Raw genomic sequence first — 12,142 nt, 5'->3', positions numbered from 1 at the left:
ATTTTCTACTTATTTATATATTCTCTGACCCTTTGATTATTTAGGAGAGTGTTTGATTTCCACATATTTGTGAATTTCCCATTGTTTCTGATTTCTCATTTAATTCCATACTCAGTATGATTTCAGTCTTTTTTCATTTATTAAAGACTGGGCAATTAGGAGAGAAATTGAAATAACAAGCATCCAGATTGGAAAGGAAGGAGTCAAATATCTCTATTTTCAGATTAGATGATGTCTTGACCAGGCTAGAACTTTCAGTACAGTGTTGCATAGAAGTGGCAAGAGCAGGCATCTTTGTCTTGTCCTTGATCTTGTGGGGAAAGCTTTGAGTCTTTCATCATTGAATATGACGTTCACTTGTCTTAATGTCCACTTTGTCTAATACTGGTGTAGCCTCTCCAGCTGTCATTAGGTTACTGTCTGGATGGTGTATCTTTTTCCATCCTTTTATTTTCAACTAATTTGTGTCTTTAATCTAAAGTATGTCTATTGTCAAGAACATATAGTTGGATCATATTTTTATTCATTCTGTGAGTCTCTGCCTTTTAATTAGGTGCTTAATCCATTGCCATTAAATGTAATTACTGATTAGATGTGGATTTTGTCTGCCATTTAATTATTTGTAGTCTATACATCTTATTTTTTTTTGTTCTGCTATTCCTCTAGTACTGCCTTTTTTGTATTGAGTAGATCCAGTTTAACATTCTAATTTCATTGTTTCCTTTTTATTTTTTATGTTTAAGTTATTTTCTTCATGATTGCTTAGAGATTACAGTTAACTTAAAACAATTCTATTTGGATTAATATCAACTTAGTTTCAATAGTATATTAAAAATTTTGCACCTTTATAATTCCATTCCCTTTCCCCTTCTTTTTGCTGTTAAAATAATATAAATTACATCTTCATATATTGTAGGCCCATCAAGACAGATTTATAATTGTTGCTGTATGCAGTTGTTTGGTTTTTTTTTTTGAACATTTTCCCCCTTTTTAATTAATTAATTTATTTTTTATTTGGCCACATAGCGTGTGGGATCTTAGTTCCCCAACCAGGGATGGAACCCACGCCCCCTGCATTGGAAGCACAGAGTCTTAACCACTGGAGCGCCAGGGAAGTTCCTGCAGTTGTCTTTTAAAGCAGAGAGGAGAAAAAGGATTACAAACAAATATCATTTATACTATTTTATTCTTGCCTGTGTAGTTACCTTTACCATTTTTCGTTAATATTTTAGTGTGGATTTGACTTTCATTTTAGTCTGAAGGACTCCCTTTAATATTTCATATAGGGCAAGTCTGTTAGCAGCAGATTATTTCAGTGTTTTTAATCTGGGACTATCTTAGTTTCTTAATTTTGAAGAAGTCATGCTAGATAATAGAATTCTTGGTTGACTTTTTCCTGTCAGCACTTTTAATATGTCATCTCACTGCCTCTGGCCTTCATGGTTTCTAATGAGAACTCAGCTGTTAATCTTATAGAGGATCCCTTGTATGTTATAAGCCATTTCTCTTTCCACTTTCAAGATTCTCTCTTTTGGCAATTTACGATATGTCTAGCTATGGATCTCTTTGAGTTTATCTTACTTGTAGTTTTTTGGGTTTCCTGAATAAGTAGATTGATTATAGTTTCCTAAAATTTGGGGTGTTCTCAGCCCAATATTTCTTCAAATATTCTTTCTACCCTTTTCTGTCTCTCAGTTCCTTCTGGGACCCCCAGAACATATGCTTATGTTGGTACATTTGAAAAAGTTTCACAGGTCTCTGAGACTGTTCACTTTCGTCATTCTTTTTTTGTTTGTGTTCCTCATACTAGATAATCTCATTTGATCTATGTTCAAGTGCACTGATTCTTTGATCTTTCTCCTCAAATCTGCTATTTATTGGCAAATTTTGTACTTCAGTTATTATGTTTTTTGTTTTCAACTCTAGAATTTCTACATGGTTTTTTTCTTTTAATTTCTTTCTCTTTTATTTCTTTTTCATAGATGTTCTCATAATTTTGTTTAGCTATTTAGGTATAGTTTTCTTTAGTTCTCTGACCTTATTTTAAAAAGCTGAAAGTTTTAAGTCTAGTGCCTTGGCTTCCTTAGTGACAGTTTCTACTGACCGTACATTTTCCCCCTTGTTTATTAGCCATACTTTCTTGTTTTTCTGCATGTCTCATAATTTCTTTATTGAAAATTGAGAACTTTAAAAGTTTTCAATTGGTATAGTGGTAGAATGTGACAACTCTTGTAATCTGATTCACCTCCCTCCTTCATGTTTGTTATTGCTCCTTGTTGTTGTTTAGCAGTTTTTTTTTTAACGATTAGTCTCCTGAACTAATTATGTAAAGTCTATATTCTTTGAGTTTATATTCTATGATTGGACAATGATTTTCTTAAATGCTTGGAGTCAGTAAATCTCCCACTGTTTGTTAGGGGGCTGTGTGTACATTGGGGTATGCTTCAACATTCAGCTAAGCATTTGACAGCTTTGCCTTAGCCTTCACTTCCTGCTTGTCAGAGGCTTATGGTCAGCCAGAGGTGAGTGCTTAGGGTTGTCAGATCTTTTCTGAATACACATGCTACCCTACATTTGCACATGGCCTTCTAGTGTCCCAGGAGTATGTCAGAGCTTTTAAAATCCCCCTACAGACTTCTCATTCCCCAGCTTTTCTTTTTGAGTTTGTTTGTTTGTTTAGCTTGTTGTTTGTCCCTACCATTATCTCTGTCATAGGCAGCTGTAGTGTTAACCAGTTTCTGCTGATTGATTTAACAAAAACACCTCCAAGGAGAAGGTTTACAGAGGGTGAACTTTGATTCAATTCAAAGACAAGCCATGCAAGTGAGGTTTTACATGAAGTTGTCACACAAATCAAATAATGACAGTTTCTGGGAATGGGACTTGGGAAAGATTCCAGCTTCATCTGATCTGTCCGTTTTCTACTGGGCTGCTGGTTTTCACTGCATTTGCAGGCTGTTGATTTTCAAGTATACCACTCAGTTGGAGAGATGAGCATGAGAATAGAGGAAGTTAAAATGCCACAGTGTTCATTGTCCTTACTGACATTCAGCCATTTTTCTTAATAAATGCTCACAGATTTTTTTGCAAGACAATGATTATTTTCAGAGTTCTGTAAAAGTTTAATAATTTGTGCCAGTGTTCTCATTGCTTTTATAGAAGAGAGGACTTTTGGAGGTCCTTACTCTTCCATTCCTGCTGAAACTGCTCAGGATTTAGAAGTTTAACCTGAGAGCTGTGGGAAATGATGTGAGCCCTTCAGCTTTACACAAGGAAATAACTTAAGCAGATTTGATTCACAAGTCAAGGCGGGTGTGATGCCTTATAGATGAAGTATCTTACTCTGGAAGAATTTAAGTGCTTTTTTTCCCCAAAGCCACAATGCTTATTTTAACACAATAGAATAAGAACCTGGTCTCCTGATATCCTATCTAGTGTTCTTTTTCTGCTGTACTACTGCTTATAGAGTTGGTTAGTTGAACCCCAGTGATGCTAAGAAATAAATAAACAAGGATAGGATGCTAGTCAAGACAGTGTTCATATATATGAAAGTACAAAGCACTGGTACATGATATTGTTTCATAAATGTCAGTTAGGTGTGAATATTAAAGTTCTGGTTGAAATAGTTAATGCTTTGATTCCCAAAGGGCAGAAATTAAAAAGCAAAGGAGTGCCTTTCTTACATTTCATACGAAGTAGGTCTTCTCTTCAATTTTTTTTTAAACCATTAGGCAAATAAGTGAAATATACAGGTAAATTGCAATGTTGAGAGAATGTAATTTTTTTCATAATCCAATAAGTTAATTTATAGCATCTACTCACCTAGTTAATGTGGAGGCTATGGAGTAGAACATTTATCACTTATTGGTTCTCTTGTTATTTATTGTTACTTTATTGTTTCTCCTGTAAGCATTACTGTGCAGTAATTGCACTTTATCAAACACCTTATTTTTCTGGGTTAGCTAGAGTTTCTGGGAGTTTTGGTTTTTTCCAGTTTTATTGAGATGTAATTGATGTGCATCACTGTATAAGTTTAAGGTGTACAGCATAATGGTTTGACATATATATTGTGAAATGATTGCTGCAGTAAGTTCAGTTCGCCTCTATCATCTCACATAATTACAATAAAAAGAGAAAGCAAAAAAACAAATTTTTTTTTCCTTGTGATGAGAACTCTTAGGATCGATTAAATCTCCTAACAATTTTCATATATATCATACAGCAGTGTTAAGTATAATCACTTAATATATTGCAGTGTACTTACAGTACCTAGTATTTACAGTTGACCCTTAAACAACACAGATTTGAACTGTGCGGGTCCACTTACATGTGGATTTTTTTTTCAACAAACACACACTACAGTACTACACAATCCATAGTTGGTTGAATCTGCGTATGTGGACCTCGGATTTGGAGGGCCAACTATAGTTATACATGGATTTTTCGACTGTGTGGCGGGTCGATGCCCTTAGCCCCAGCATTCTTCAAGGGTCAACTGTATTTATCTTGTAACTGGAAATTTGTACCTTCTGACCACCGTTTTCTGATTGCCCCTCCTTCCATCCCCTGCCTCTGGTAACCACAAATCTGGTCTCTTTTTCTGTGAGTTCAGTTGGGGTTTTTTTGTTTTTGTTTTTAAGATTCCACATATGAGTGAGATCATATAGCATTTGTCTGTCTTGGCCTAAGTTATTTCACTTACCATAATACTCTCAAGTTCCATCCATGTTGTCCCAAATGCCAAGATTTCATTTTTTTTTATTAATGGCTGAATAATACTCCATTGTGTGTATATATACACCACAACTTATTTATCCATACATTCATCAGTGGACACTTAGGTTGTTTCCATGCCTTGGCTATTGTAAATAATGCTGCTATGAACACAGGGGGCACAGATATCTTTTCAAGATAGTGTTTTTTCTTTCCTTTGGATATATTCCCAGAAGTGGAATTGCTAGATCACATGGTAGTTCTATTTTTAATTTTTTGAGAATCCTCCATACTGTTTTCCGTAGTGGCTGTATCAGTTTTCAATCTCACCAACAGTACACAAGGGTGAATTGGATAACTTGGTTTCTTGTTCTTGAATTTTATGAGTTCTTTATTTATGTGGGTTATTAACCCCTTATCAGATAGATATGTGGAAATATTTTTCCCATTCCATAGGTTGTTTTTTCATTTTGTTGATGGGTTTCTTTTGCTGTGCAGAAGCTTTTTAATTTGATATATTCCAACTTGTTTATTTTTTATTTTGTAACTTGTGCATTAGGTGTCAAATCCAGAAAATCACTGCCAAGACCCATGTCAAAGGGCTTTTTTCCTGTTTTCTTCTAGGAGTTTCTTGCTTTCAGGTCTTATGTTTAAGTCTTTAATCCATTTCAAGTTAATTTTTGTGAGTGGTGTAAGATAAGGGTCTAGTTTCACTCTTTTACATGTGAATATCCAATTTTTCTAGCACCATTTGTTGAACAGATGGTTTTTTTTTCCATTGAGTATTCTTGGCTTCCTTGTCAAATTTAGTTGACCGTTTATGCTGTGGATTTTTTCTAGGCTCTCAATTCTGTTCTCCTGATCTATTTGTCTGTTTTTATGCCAGTACCATACTGTTTTGTTTACTATGGCTTTATAGCATATTAGCTAGAGTTTTTCTTTTCGAACAGTCGTTTTATGAATTCTGCTTTGTACTGCAGCACAAACTGGTGTTTCAGGCAAGGCTGTAGAATCCCGTCATGTTCACCTGAAGTTACATTTATGATGTGAAACTGCTGTAGTATTTTCAACAGCAGTTTTAATTGAAAGTTCAGCATTTACTGAAATTACTGAGTTACATTTTATTTTTCCTTTAGGTTACTTACAACAAGAGAACCTTACTTCTACCTGCCAGGCTTTTATTTTGGAAAGTTCAAATTTAAAAGAATATGCAGAACACTGTACAGATGAAGGTTTTATCCCAGCCTGCTTACTGGTGAGTGATTTGTTCTTTAAGGAAATATTTCATCATTGACCCACATAAGACACTATAAACATGGTCTTAAAAATCAGCCCATTAGCAAAATCAAAATGGGCAGAAATTTTGATAGTTTGTATTCATGCATCGGTGGAAAGACCTAAAGAAGGCCAGCTCTTTTTTTCATACATTTATGTCTAAGCTGGGAAGTGAATTCCAACTTTGAGAGTCAGTTTCAAAATGACACCCTCATTTCTAATTAGTTTCACTACTGCTTGTTTTGGGGCTTACTTGTTTACTGCCTGTTATGGACTAAATATTTATATCCCTCCAAAATTCGTATATTGAAACCCCACCCCTCAGTGTGATGGTATTTAGAGGTAAGGCCTTTGGAAAGTAAATAGGTTTAGATTAGAATATGAAGTTGGGACCCTCATGATGGGATTTAAAAAGTGAAAGACAGAGAAATTTCCACGTGCACACACATCAAGAAGGGGGATGTCTACAAGCCAGGAAATAGGTCCTCACCAGGAACCAAATCATCTGCCAACTTGATCTTGGATTTCCCAGCTTGCAGAACAATGAGAAACAAGCCACCTGGTCTATGGCATTATATAGCAGTCCAATCTTTCCTATATTTGCTTTTCCTATAGTTGCTTACTTCAGACAAATATGAAACATATTTTGATATCTTGTTGTCACCTCTTTTTTAAATATCACTAGACCAGTAGAGCATTGTTTGGTATTTAATGGGTATATGCTAGAACTACATTATTTGAAATGGTATTTTGTCATTTTATTTTATTTTATTTTATTTTGCGGTACACGGGCCTCTCACTGTTGTGGCCTCTCCCGTTGCGGAGCACAGGCTCTGGACGCGCAGGCTTAGCGGCCATGGCTCACGGGCCCAGCCGCTCCACGGCATGTGGGATCTTCCCGGACCAGGGCACGAACCCGTGTCCCATGCGTCGGCAGGCGGACTCTCAACCACTGCGCCGCCAGGGAAGCCCTGTCATTTTATTTTAAACATGGGTCTTTAGATTCATTTCAGCTGTCACAGACAACATGATTATCTACGGAGGAAACCTAAAAAAACATTCAAAACTGCTGGAGTTTAGCAAGGTCACAGGATACAAAGTGTACGAAAGTCCATCATATTTCTTTATACCTACAATGAGCCATTGGAAGTGGAATTTAAAAAAAAATACCATTTATAGTAGCACCCAATAAACAAACAAAAATAAAATAGTTAATATAACAAAATATGCGTAAAATCTGTATGCTAAAATCTACATGAAAGAAATCAAAAGACTTGAATAGAAAGAAAGATACACTGTGTTCATGGAATGAGCAACTCAATATTGTTAAATGTCCATTCTCCAAATTTTGATCTATACATTCATTACAGTCAAAATCCCAACAAGTTTTTTGTTTGTTTTTGTTTTGAAATGGCCATTTACTGACTATGTCTGATCTGCAAGGTACTATTTACATCCTATTGTTGTTCACATAGTTTTTTCAAGAATAAACAGAAACTACATCTAATCCATTCATTTAAGGGGGATGGCTAACGATGTGACACAGAAAGCCCTGTGTCTGCCCTGTGTCTGGGGAAATAGAGTAAGTCCCCTACATAGGAACCTTCAAATTGCAAACTTTCCAAGATGCGGAATGCTACTACCCAGACATCACTGGATCGTTTTTTCAAGAGGATAGATGGAATTGAATCCAGCAAGGAACCAGAACCTGTGCCATCAACGTCAGGCGTGAGTGAAATTGTAGTTTGCCCTCTGTCTCCTATTGCTGATGATCCTTCAGCTCAACCATCTCCCATCTCCTCTCCCTCCTCCAGTCAGTAACTCTTCTTGCCTTTTGACTCAAGCCAGCCCTGTGTGCCAGCTATTGTACTGTACTACTGTACTTTTCAAGGTACTGTACTGTAAGATTAAAAATGTTTTCTTTATTTTTTGTGTTTGTTTTTTATGTATTATTTGTGTGAAAAGTATTATAAACCTATTACAATACAGTACTATATAGCTGATTGTGTTAGTTGGGTACCTAGGCTAACTTTGTTGGACTTAACGAATGCGCTCTTGGAATGGGACTCATTCATATATAAGGGACTTACTGTAATCAGCTTTCACTATGATACGAATTAGGAAGTGATTTTCCTAATTTACTGAATATCTACCAGGTGCACACTCAGCATCAGCAAATTGATGATAACATTTTACAAGAGTGATCCAGATCCACAACTCTTTTGGCAGCAGGACCTAATCTGAACTGATATTTATAGTTTTAAAAATCCCACTCTCTAACTATTTATCCACTTAGTTGTAGAAATGTTAATTTTAGATTGTGGGATGCTGCCCCAACCCCACAGGAGTTATTACATAATACACAGTTTATGTCCAGGTATAATAGGCATTATCTCAAAATCTGAAAAAAACTAAAATTTAATACACATTTGGGAGTGATGCTGATAATAGGTGGGGCATTGCATTTGTTGGAGCAGGAGTTTATGGAGAATCTCTGTACCTTCCTCTCAATTTTCTTGTGAACATTAAACTGCTTTTAAAAATTAAATAACCCATATGATCCCAACAGTTTCAGGGATTTTGGATCTTCACTGCAAATGATTTGATACTGTTGGGCTCTTCATTTATTTAATGACAATAATTTTAAAGAATGAGGGTATTCAGAGAAAAGTACTCAATAAACTTTTTATTAGACTTTTTTTTTTTTTTTTTTGCGGTACGCGGGCCTCTCTCCACTGTGGCCTCTCCCGTTGCGGAGCACAGGCTCCGGACGCGCAGGCCCAGCGGCCATGGCCCACGGGCCCAGCCGCTCCGCAGCACGTGGGATCCCCCCGGACCGGGGCACGAACCCACGTCCCCCGCATCGGCAGGCGGACTCTCAACCACTGCACCACCAGGGAAACCCGTAATCACATTCTTAACATTAACTTGCAGTCCGGTATCAGATTTGCTTGTGTTGAATTGGTTTATTGACAATAGCTGATTTTTGTTAAAGTAGCACCCACTTAAAATATCATTGATCACTTTATCATTATGAAATGCCTTTCTTTGTTTTTGTTTTAAAGTCTGTTTTATCTGATACAAGTATTGCTACCCCAGCTTTCTTTTCATTTCCATTTGCATGGAATATTTTTCCATCTCTTCATTTTTACTCTTTGTGTGTCTTTAGATTTGAACAACCGAGTCTCTTGTAGACCGTATATAACCTTCATACTAGCTTTATAGTGGGTGATCCACTACCTTTACTATGTATTTGACTCTACCGGTGAGATATTTTTCTTTCATAATTTTCTTATTTCTAGTTTTGGCCTTTTCTTTTCCATTTAAAGAAGTCCCTTTAAACATTACTTATAGGGTCAGTTTAGTGGTGATGAACTCCTTTGGCTTTGTTCATCTGGGAAACTGTATCCTTCACTTCTGAATTATAATCTTGCCAGGTAGAGTATTCTTGGTTGTTCAGTTATTTTTTCCAGCACTTTCAACATGTTGTGCCAGTCGCTTCTGGCATTTGAAGTTTCTGCTGAAAAATCCTCTGATCATCTTATAGGGGTTCTCTTGTATGTGACTAGTTGTTTTTCACTTGCTGCTTTTAAGATTCTCTGTTTCTCTTTAACTTTTGACATTTAAATTATAATGTGTCTTGGTGTGGGTCTCTTTCGGTTCATTTTGTATGGGACTCTATGCTTTCTGTATTTGGATATCTTTTCCTTTGACAAGTTAGGGAAGTTTTCAGCCATTATTTCTTCAGATAGGTTTTCTATTCTTTTCTCTCTCACTCTTCTCCTTCTGGAATCCCTATTATGGGAAAGTTAGTGTGCATGACGTTGTCCCAGAGATCCCTTAAACTATCCTCATTTTTTTTCAATCTTTTCTGTTTTAATTGGGTGATTTCTGCTACCTTGTCTTCCAGATTGCTGATCCATTCTTTTGCATTCTCTAACCTGTTGATTGTAGTTATTTTCACTTCGGTTATTGTATTCTTCAGTTCTCATTGGTTCTTTTTTGTATTTTCTCTTTGTGGAAGTTCTCACCTGAGTTCATCAATTCTTCTCCCAAGTTCAGTGAGCATCTTTATGACTATTACTTTAAACTCTTTAGCTGGTAAATTGCTAATCTCTGTTTTGTTTAGTTCTTTTTCTGGGGTTTTATCTTATTTTGTTTGTAAGGTATTCTTTTGTCTCTCCATTTTGCCTAGCTCTCTGTATTTGTTTCTATGTATTATCCTGGTCTTGAAAGAGTGGCTTTATGTAGAAGGTGTCCGGTGGGCTCAGTGGTAGAATCCCCCTGTCACCAGAGCCAGGTGCTCCAGGGGTATCCACTTTGTGGGCTGTGTGCAGCTTCCTGTTGTGGTTGGGCCACAGCTGCTGTGGGTGTGCTGGTGGGCAGGGCTGTCCTTCAAACTGGGGGTCTGAGACCTAGCCACTACTGCTGCCAGCTTGCTGATGCACAGTGCTGGCCTCTTGGAGTAGGAGCACAAGTACCACTTAAGTAGTGTTATGGCAGAATAACCCAAACAGTTCTTAAAAAGGATATGTTCAAGGACTCACACTACTCGACCTTAAGACTTACTAACCAGCAATAGTAATCAGGATTGAGTGGCATTAGGAAATAGGTATAAGATCAGTGGAACAAAATAGAGAGTCCAAATGTGATTTTTTTGACAAAAGCACAAAGGCAATTCACTAGAGAAAGGATAATCTTAACAACAAGTGGTGATAGAACAATTAGACATCCAGATTTTTTTAAAAAAAAAGAAAAAGAAAAACCTTTACACATACCTCATACAAAAATTAACCAACAGTGGATAATAGATCAAAATGTAGAACATAGAACTATAGGAGTTTCAGAAGAAAACATAGGAGAAACTGTGCAATCTTGGTTTTGGTAATGAATTTTTAGACATGAAGCCAAAAGCGCTGACTGAAAAATGGAAACTTGATAAATTCAACGTTATAAAAATTTTAAATTTTTGCTCTATAAGAGACAGTATTAAAAGAATGACAGGCCATAAGCTAGGAGAAAGTATTTGCAGCTCTGAAAAAAGGATTGTGCCCAGAATATATAGGAAACTTTTTTTTTTTAACTGAATTTTTTCTTTAGTGGGCAAGAGATCTGAAGACCCTTCCCCAAAGAAAATACAGGAATGGCAATAAGCATGTGAAAAAAATACTCCACATTATTAGTCATTAGGAAAATGAAAATTAATACCCCAGTCAGATACTGATACATACATATTAGAATGACTACTATAAAAAACAATTTTTAAAGTTTGTCAGATTCTTGGTGGCAAAGATGCAGAGCAACAAAAACTCTTATTCATTGCTGATGACAATGCAAAATCATACAGCCGCTTTGCAAAACAGATTAGCAGTTGTTTATGAAGTTAAACAACTGGGCCGCACGTGACCCAGCATTCATACAACCAGATATTTACCCAAGTAAATTGAAAAACTTATATTCACACAAAAACTTACATGCTGATGTTTATCTGTGGTGGTCAAAAACTGAAAATAACCAAGATGTCTTTCAGCAAGTGAATGAATAAACAAACTGGTACATTCCTACTAGTAAGCAGTAAAAATCAGCACTATTGATTCATATAATAACATGAATGGATCTTAAATTCTTCTGAATTCTTCTAAATTAGCAACTTTAACAAGTAAATTAATATAGATAATGGGAGCCAGGTTTCTCACTCTGTGAGAGAGAAAGTACAAATAAGCATAAAAATAAGACCTGTAGCATTAAATTATATAGTCAGAGATATCAGTTATGAAGTTTATTTTAATATATGTATAGTTATATACAGAAATACAGATTTTTTTTTTTTTTTTTTTTTTTGCGGTACACAGGCCTCTCACTGTTGTGGCCTCTCCCATTGCAGAGCACAGGCTCCGGACGCGCAGGCTCAGCAGCCATGGCCCACGGGCCTAGCCGCTCCATGGCATGTGGGATCTTCCCGGACCGGGGCATGAACCCGTGTCCCCTGCATCGGCAGGCAGACTCTCAACCACTGCGCCACCAGGGAAGCCCCAGATTTTTTGTATATGTGGATTAGCATATCTGTGTGTGTAGCTCTGTGTGCTGTGGGGGCCTAGCTGCAGTAATACCCTAGTAACTACAAGCAAATCTACCACCCAGATTCTTACTTCTC

At 36.5% G+C, this 12,142-nt stretch overlaps 1 protein-coding gene across 2 annotated transcripts in view; it reads left to right on the top strand.

The window, feature by feature from the left end:
• NPAT (nuclear protein, coactivator of histone transcription) overlaps positions 1–12,142 on the top strand; it is a 52,689-nt gene that overhangs the window by 10,062 nt on the left and 30,485 nt on the right. Inside the window, exon 2 of one of the 2 annotated variants that reach the window (XM_067750947.1) lies at positions 5,850–5,968. The exons of the other annotated variant lie outside the window; for it this stretch is intronic. Coding sequence (XP_067607048.1) covers positions 5,850–5,968 — 119 coding nt within the window. The remainder of the gene's footprint in view (positions 1–5,849; positions 5,969–12,142) is intronic. 2 annotated transcript variants of the gene reach the window in all.

The sequence above is a fragment of the Pseudorca crassidens genome, chromosome 9 (assembly GCF_039906515.1).
Source record: "Pseudorca crassidens isolate mPseCra1 chromosome 9, mPseCra1.hap1, whole genome shotgun sequence".
Classification (NCBI taxonomy): Eukaryota; Metazoa; Chordata; class Mammalia; order Artiodactyla; family Delphinidae; genus Pseudorca; species Pseudorca crassidens.
This window is presented reverse-complemented; position numbering and strand designations above follow the sequence as displayed.